Source organism: Neophocaena asiaeorientalis, unplaced genomic scaffold (genome assembly GCF_003031525.2).
Source record: "Neophocaena asiaeorientalis asiaeorientalis breed wild unplaced genomic scaffold, Neophocaena_asiaeorientalis_V1.1 scaffold437, whole genome shotgun sequence".
NCBI classification, from domain to species: domain Eukaryota; kingdom Metazoa; phylum Chordata; class Mammalia; order Artiodactyla; family Phocoenidae; genus Neophocaena; species Neophocaena asiaeorientalis.
This window is the reverse complement of record NW_020173375.1, coordinates 3,716,406-3,724,769: the sequence shown is the minus strand read 5'-3', so window position 1 is coordinate 3,724,769 and position 8,364 is coordinate 3,716,406. Positions and strand designations below refer to the sequence as shown.

Genomic DNA, 8,364 nt, shown 5'->3' with positions numbered 1-8,364 from the left:
GAAAAAAAAAAAAAAAAAAAAAAAAGAGTGGGATGTAGGGGTGCACGTATGATATGTGTGTGTGTTTGTGTGTATGTGTTGTCTTTCCACATAAACTGAATTGGCTGCTTTCTTAATTGAAAACCTTACACTAGTAAGTTTTGAGTGCTTTAGCTTTCACTTTCACCCTCACCTCTCTTAAATTTCCGTATTAGTCATTTCAACAACGCTCTTGCCAATACCTAAAAGGCTCCTGCTCCCTGGCTTTCCCCAGCCATCTGACAAATCCGAGCCCTGCGGGAACCCTGTCACCCGCTCTCTTGGCACTCTGCACCTGATCAGCTGAACACAGCTGGAGAATGTCACAGGGCAGAGCAGTTCACTCCATGGAGGTGCTCCAGCTGCTGACCCCAGTGGCCCCTGCCCTGCTCTGGCGCTCACGAGTACCCCCGCTGTTCCTCTGCTCCACACCTACACTTCCCAATAATTATCCTAATGTCCTAGTTGTCCGTACACTTCCATCCCACGCTTACCTACCTATCACCCTTTCTGAGCACATGATCTCATCTGCATCTGCAAGAGATACTTCAAACCCTCAGGAAGGTTCCCATCAATGCCCCACCACCAAAGCTGGGGGCTCCTGCTGGCTGCACCTGCTCAGCCTCCCTCTAAAACGCAGCCCATCCTCCTACCTGCACTTGGCTGTGGGCCCTGCCTCGCCCCTCCCCAGAGCTGCACCCTCAGTTACTACCTCTTCCTCTGGTATGTCCAACAATTTCTTTCAGCATGTGAACGCACCCAGTGTCTTCCATCTTTAAAAACCCTCCCTCTCCCCACATTCCCCTCCAGCTCCTGCCTTCTCTTTCTCCCCTTTATGGCCAAACCTCATAAAATCATGGTCTCAGCCACTCACCCCACTCACGGCTGCACCTACTGCCCTCTGGCTCCTCCACCTGGTTCCACAGGGAGAACTCTGGTCAAGGCTACTGGGACCTCCATGTTGCTCAACTGGAAGGATGGGCTCCAGTCTGTGCTTCCATGACCTTTCCTGCTTCAGATCACCTTAAACCACCATCTCCTGGCTTTTGTGAAAACACACTGGCTTCTTTTTTCTCCTACCCCTACAAAGTCCCTTTCCCAACCTGGTTAATAAATGTTTGAGTTGCTTAAAGCAACTTTTTTCCCCACTCTAAACTCAACCCCCAAGCCCTCACATCCATGCCTATAGCCTAGATGACGATCTAAGCAAACATTATATGTACAAAGCTAGGCACATAGCAAGCACTAGATAAATGTTTGCTGCTGTACGATTATTGTGTCTATATGCTGATAACTGTCAAGTTTTTGTCCCTGGCACAGATCTCTCCTTGATCTCCAAACCTATGTATATTGAACTGCTTGTTTGACATTATCTAGTCCAGTATTTCAAAAAGTACATTAAACTCAACCTGTACAACATGGAATGCATCATCTCTGCCGATCCTGGCCCTGCTCCAGAGCTGCCTAGCTTGGTGGAGGCCCCCCACAGTCCATCCACTGGCCCCAGCTGGAACTGAATCTGCCAGCCACCACACACCTGTCCATCACCAGTGATATCAGCTTCTCCTCCTTCCACGTAGCTCCTCCCTCCCCTTTGTGCTACTTCAAGCTGCCCTCATGTCCCCTGGACCCCTGCAGTAGCTTGCTGCCTACACCCCACATCTGTCCTGGCTCACTCTGCTGCTAGACCCCTGGCCCAACATTGTCTAAAGCCCGTCAGAGGCTCCCCATTTCTCTACGAATAAAGAACAAAATATACACAAATGTGTAAAATATCACATGTGGTCTGGACCTTGACCCCTCCCACTCACTGGACCACTGGGTGGTCCAGGACCAATGGCCTCCATTAAGCTCCCTGTGCTGTTTGCTCCCTCCCCCAACTCCTGCCCTAGGCCTTTGCAGATGCTGCTCCCTGTCTGGAAAGCTCGTCCCTTTGCCCTTCACTTGGGTAATTCCTATTCATTCTCCATCTCTCCACTTGAGGCCTCTCCCTGACTCCCAGGTCTGCACCAGGTTCCTTTATCTGTAGCCGTGGAACCATGTTCTTTTTCCCAGAGCACGGTGGGGAAACACGATGATAGGGAAACATAAATTCACTGGCGTGGTTACTTGAGTCGTGACTGTCACCACAGAAACTTGGGGTCCAGGAGGGCGGGGCTTGTGTGGTTTCCTCACCACAATGCCCTGGGGCTCAGCACAGGGGTGGGCAGCTGGGCCTCTTGGGCCCCTTCCTGGCCTTTGAGTCATGATGGCAGACCTCGTAAAGATGGACAAGGGCAGTAGAGATCGGAAAGCACACAGGACAGGTTCAACCACCTAGGACCCCCAATTTTGTCCACTCTCTTAGGGTTAAACCTGTGTCCACCCGTCCACACCACTAACCTGTACCGGGACTGCTGTGATCTCAAAGACCCTTGTCCCAGCTTCAGCCAGGCCCCCTTTGCTCTGCTTCAGCTGCAACCTTTTGTAAAAAAATTCCATAAGGTTCTTGTTTGTAATCTTATGGTACTAAATACCTGAGTGTGTCTTTACGTCACTCAGGCAATTTTAGGAACAAAGTCTGAGGCTTTCTTGCCAACACAGGCAGGAAGAGCTGACCTCTCGTGTCCTTCTGCGCAGATGAATTCTTCAGTCAAAGCTGTGCCCCTGGGTCTGATCCAGCGTCCAGTCTCTGTGCCCTGTGCAATGGCAGTGGCACGCCAGCCCACATGTGTGCTCCCAACAGCCACGAGGGGTACTACGGCTCGAGTGGGGCTCTCAGGCAAGTAGCATCTGTCCACCACCTTTCGCTTTGGCACCAGCCTGGTGAACTTCCTGCCCTTTCGCCTCTCTCATCATCCCACCATCTGGGTGCTGCATTTAGGAGGAGCCAGAATTAGAGAACAGAACTGCAGATTCCCAGGGGCCCTGAGGACTCAAGCCCAGCCCCTTCCTGGAGCACTCTTGGGCAGAGCCGGCGGACTCAGGGCACCTGGGGAGAGGCAAGACTGATGGACACAGGTCACAACCCTGCTTCTACTTTTGATCTGTTCTTCTGTGTGATTGTGGACAAGTCGCAGGATCTTTCAGAGACTCAGTTTAAGATCAAAGGAAGGACACCGGCTACATGCTTCTTACACCTGGTTGAAGAGTATATTTAAAAACACATATTCCTGGGCTCCTCCATCCATTCAAGAAATATTTATTGAGCACCTAGTATATGGCAGGCACTATTCTAAGTAGAGAGGTTAGAGCAACAGCAAGACACACGGCCTCTGAGTCTCGTGGGGAGAGTAAGACAATAAATACTTAAAGCACAATCACTTCCTGACTGTGATAAGTGCTGGGGGTGGTGGTGGTGACCAAGGGGGATGATATGGCAGTGACTCAGGGACAATCTTAGAAAAGGTGGTCAGGGAAGGCCTCGGGATCAGAGGGGCCATGTGAACTGAGGGTTAAATGTTGAGAGGGAATCAGGCCTGAGAAAATATGGAGAAGAGTAATCCAGGAAGAAGGAACAGCAAGGACAAAGGCTGGGGCTGGACAAATGATGCCATATTTGAGGCCAGAGAAGGCGCCAGAGTAGAGCATTGGGAGGGAGGGGGTCAGGTGAGGGAGGAGGCTGGAGCTGCAGGCATTGGCTGTCTCAGTGCCTTGCGGGCCTGGCTAAGGAGGTAGAGTTAATTCTCAGTATGAAGGGCACCCTGTGGAGTTAGGGTGGTGTGGAGAACGCGTGAGCCTCTAGAAAGGAGCCTTCTATTCATCACACTGACAGACTGCTTCGTCCCTCCCTCTCCAAAGTTTGGTCACTTTCATAAGCCGTACATAAATTACATATTTTCACAGATCCCACTACAAAAATATATGCTGAACATTAAACCTAGGCTAAAATAGTTGAACTTCTCTTTACACTGGGAAGTACGTTGGTATTAGGGTCCACGGTCCCATTTTGGTATGATTACAGTAGAATCACAGAGACCTAGAATTCTGTCCTCGGAGTTCTATCCAGAACCGCGGAAGTTCCAAAGTGCAGATGAGCACACGAAGAACAATCTTAGCTCTAGACATCTCATCCTGCCCGCCACCACCTGCCTGCCTTTGCACGCCTTCTAGCTTCCTGGCTCCACCATTCCTACTGACCTGAGGTCCGTTGATCCTGTTCACACCCACCCTCATGTCCTTTTCCCCCTCCGGATGCAGCATACATTCCACAGCCAACCGTGATAATTATTCCCCTGGGCACAGCCTCAAATGCCGGTCATCTCTCCTGGCTGAACCTCGACCTGGGTTGGGTGCAACATTCTACTTCAGTGCCAGCGCCTCCAGGCTGACTGGCCTCCCTTTAAAGTAATGCGAACCCAGCTCAGATGAGCCAGAAGTCTCTAGTCCGTTACTACCCCACGCTCCTACAAGACCATTCCATACTCTTTCCTCTCCTCAATCCTCCAACACTTCTTCCTCCATCTGTCACACCTTTGTTTCCTATTTCACCTGAGAAAATTGAAACAATCAAAAGAGAAACTCCACAACGTCCCACTGCCACATCTGCTGAGTGCTGGCATGTGTGTGCCCCTGGACGCTGCCCTCCCTCCTTTTACTGGGGAGGAGCGGGCCATCTCCTCGCCGAGCCCAGCCCTGCATCTGCAGCGATTGTCTCCGGCAGGCAGCCCGCTCAAGGGCGTTGCCCCAGCGCTCCTCCCCCTCTTTTCTCCTGTGTTTTCGCATCTTATTCTCTACAGGATCATTTCCATCAGCATACAAACATGCTGCTGTTTTCTCACCTTAAACATAAAGAAATAAGTAAAACCTCTCTTGACCTCACTTTCCTCTGCAGCAGCTTTCCATTTCTCTCCTCTTTACAACAAAATTCCTTGAAGGAGGATATTTTAATGTCCTTGCTCCGTTCACTTTCTCTCCTTTCAATCTCCCCAAAGCCTAGTTTAAGAATCTGTTCACCTCCCCCACCCCAACCAGTGGAGTTGGTTTTATTATTGCATTTAAATTATCTACAGAAAACATTCCTCCTTACTCTTGGCACGTGAGAAGACTACTCCCACCATACCTCCCCACTCCCTGCCTCCCAACCCCCTCCCCCGTATACCACCACCCACCACGCAGCTGAAACTGCACTTTTAAATTGCCAGGGACCTCTGTGTTGCTAAATAAATCCAAAGCCCAGATCACTGACACCACTGATCTCTTCCCCCACTTGCACACATTTTCTTCCCTGGCTTCAGGACCCCACACTTTCTTGGATTCCCTCCTCCCTCTCCTGTTACTGCATCTTGGCCTCTTTGCTGGCTCTACCTCATTCCCCAACCTGTACAAGTTGGCGTGCCCCAGGGCTCCAGCATTGGTCTTCTCTCTTCACGCTCAGACCGTGGTGGTTTTATCTAGTCTCAATCTATCTATATGCTGACAATTCCCAAATTTATGTTCCTGTTCAGACATCTCTTCAAAACTCCAGATGAAACTCCAAACGCGTATATCCAACTGCCTCCTGGGCATGTCCACTTGGTTTCTAATCACCAGGTCAAGTTTAAATGTCCCAAGCTGACCTTTTGGAATTTACACACTCCCACCCAAACCAGTACCTCCTGAGGTCTTCGCCATCTCAGTTAAAGGTAACTCCGTTTTTCCTTTAGGAAAAAGTCAAAGCCTTGGTGTGTGATAACCCTGTCTACTCTCTCTCTCTCAAACCCCATGTCTGGGTCATCATCAAATCATGTTAGCTCTGCCTGCAAAGGGTAACGAGAATTGTCCTCATCGCCCATCTCCAGTGATACCACCTTGATCTAAACCACCATCATCTCTCCCTGGATTATAACCCCCAACAGATCTCCATGCATCTGTCCTATCCTCCTCCCCCACTCTCGTTGCTGTGTTGTCTCAACACAGCAACGAGAGTGATTCTGTTTAAAGCATTTCTCTGCTTAAAGCCCCCCAGTAATTTTCCATATTACTCAGAGTAAAAGTCAGGGTCCTTCTTTGACCTGTGTGGCCCCTTTGAGATCTGGGAAGGCTCTGTGTGACCTCATCTCCTCCATCTTTCCTCTTGCTGTCTCTGCTCCATCTGTGATCTTGGCATCACAGCTGTTTCTTGAAGATATCAGGCACACTCCTGCCTCAGGGCCTTTGCACTTGCTCTTACCCCCACCAGCAGTGCTCCTTCTTCTCATAGCATCATGGCTAGTTCCCTCATTTCCTTTAAGCTTTCTCAGGGAAGTCTTTCCTGGCCACTCTCTGATTTTACACACATACCCTTGCCAATATTTCATATCCGCCTTTCTTGCTTTATGTTTTCTTTAGCACTTTTCACTCTCTAGAATACTATACATTTTATCTGCTGATCTTGGTTCACATCTTTTTTCTTTAATAAAGTGAATAAGGACTTTGGTTGCAAGCGAAAACACCCATATGAACCATCTTAAGGCAAGGGCATATTTTAACAGGTGCTGTGGGAGCTTCCTCCTTGTAAGGGCTGAGACCTGAGCCTCAGGAGTAGCCAAGATACTTTAAGGCGAGGGTTGCCAGGTAAAATTCAGGTCATCCAGTTAAATTAGAATTCCAGATAAATGACGAATGAATTTTTAGCACTCTGCTTCTCCTCTCTCTCTCTCTCTCTCTCTCTGCACATCTGCCTCATTTCTCTTTCCCCGCAGGGTGGTTTTCTGTTTCTCAGTCTACACAGAGGAAATGTCTGTGACCAGCAGCCCCAGCATTGTTACAGGTCTTCAGTTATAAAGAAGCAAACACAGACCATAACGTATTAGTCCCAGGTCCCAGGACATAGGATTGTCAGCCCAGTTCAGGTGAAAGTTTCCCGCTCACATAACTCATGCCGTGAAGTTGCATTGTGAAGTTCCAGCTGCCTCCGCTGTGACCAGATGGATTAAAGCAGATGTTGTGGGGGGGGGTGGTCAGTACTCAACAAAGTAGTAAAGCTAGGTAGACCGAACAAAAGCCAAGAATTTAAAAATAAAATTACACAAAGGGAATTTTGTTTTCTTAGATATAAAAATCATATTATAATACTACTTAATACGGTAATGCTGTGATCAATACAGGCTGGTTTATGTGAAAAATGACAAATAAATCAGTGGAAGAGAAAAAGTTTCCAAGACAGGTACATGGACATACTATATTTAATCTAAAACAAAGATGACATTTCAGATCACTGGGGCAAGGATGAACTTGAGAGATCCAATAAAATGAGGACCGTGAACCTAGCTCCTGGATCTGGTGACCTGGGCCGGAGGAGATTCAATGCTGAGTCAGTCCCCTAAGATGACTGGCAAGGGTCAGAGAGTCATGTGCAGGGGTGCTGATGGCAAGTGCGATGATCCTTTCAGCTGTTTGGATGAGCCCTGGAGAGAGGCCCATTGCTAAGGGCAGTGTGGGGTCAAGGCAGGGCTTATTGTTTGTTTTTACAAGGAGTGTGGAAGCTGATGAGAAGAGTGAAGAGGATTATAGAAGAGAAAGAGGATGACTACAGTGGAAAGTTCCTGAGCGTGGGTGAGGTGCAGACCACCCAGGGAGGAGACTTTTGCTGGAGAGAGACCTTCCTTCCTCCTTTGTCCCTGGAGGGCAGGAGCGTGCTGGAGCCTTGGGCTGCCAGATTTGGCAGAAGGATGCTGAAAGGAAGCCCAAGTGATGATTTCTGTGTTTCCTCCGGGAAGCCAAAGCACATGTCAGAGTGTGAGTGTTGGGTAGGGGTGTGTGGAGAGACAGAGGTTTACAGGAAGTGGGAGAACGTTTTGGAGTCCATGCTCTATAGAGTTGAGGGGGTGCTGTCTCAAGCTCTATAGAGCGGGGGTGGGGGGGGCACTGTTTCACACTTGAGCACAAATCAGAATCTCCCAGAGAGCTTGTTAAAACACCGATGGCTGGACCCCACCCCCAGAATTCCTGAGCCAGTAGGTCTGGGGTGGGGCCCGAGAACGTGCATTTCTAACTAGTTCCCACTGGTGCTGATGCTGCTGGTCCAGCCCACACTTGGAGAATCACAGATCTAGAGCAGAGAAGGGACAACAGGAATGCCCAGGTGAAGTCAACGATCGGGAAGCTCTGGTTTACCTCACTGCCGAGGTGCAGACACACCTGAGGCAGACGATCAGGCTCCTTCAGGACTGAGATTGTACTGGCCAGGGTGGAGGGCGTGGTGTTGAAGCAAGGAAATAGAGCAAGATGGAGAATTGAACGGAGTAGCTGAGCCTAGCTAATGATAGAGGGACCCGAAGATTAGGAGAGAGAGGGAACTGGATCAATTCCAACTGATTGAATGTCACAAAACTGATTTTTAATGCGCTCAGCATTTCTCACAAAGAATGCACCTTAGGGCTTCCCTGGTGGCGCAGTGGTTGAGAG

General features: G+C 49.3%; 1 protein-coding gene across 1 annotated transcript in view; it reads left to right on the top strand.

The window, feature by feature from the left end:
* LOC112400480 (inhibitor of carbonic anhydrase) overlaps positions 1-8,364 on the top strand; it is a 40,327-nt gene that overhangs the window by 27,968 nt on the left and 3,995 nt on the right. Inside the window, exon 13 of the mRNA XM_024746248.1 lies at positions 2,638-2,779. Within this exon, the coding sequence (XP_024602016.1) occupies positions 2,638-2,779 (142 nt within the window). The remainder of the gene's footprint in view (positions 1-2,637; positions 2,780-8,364) is intronic.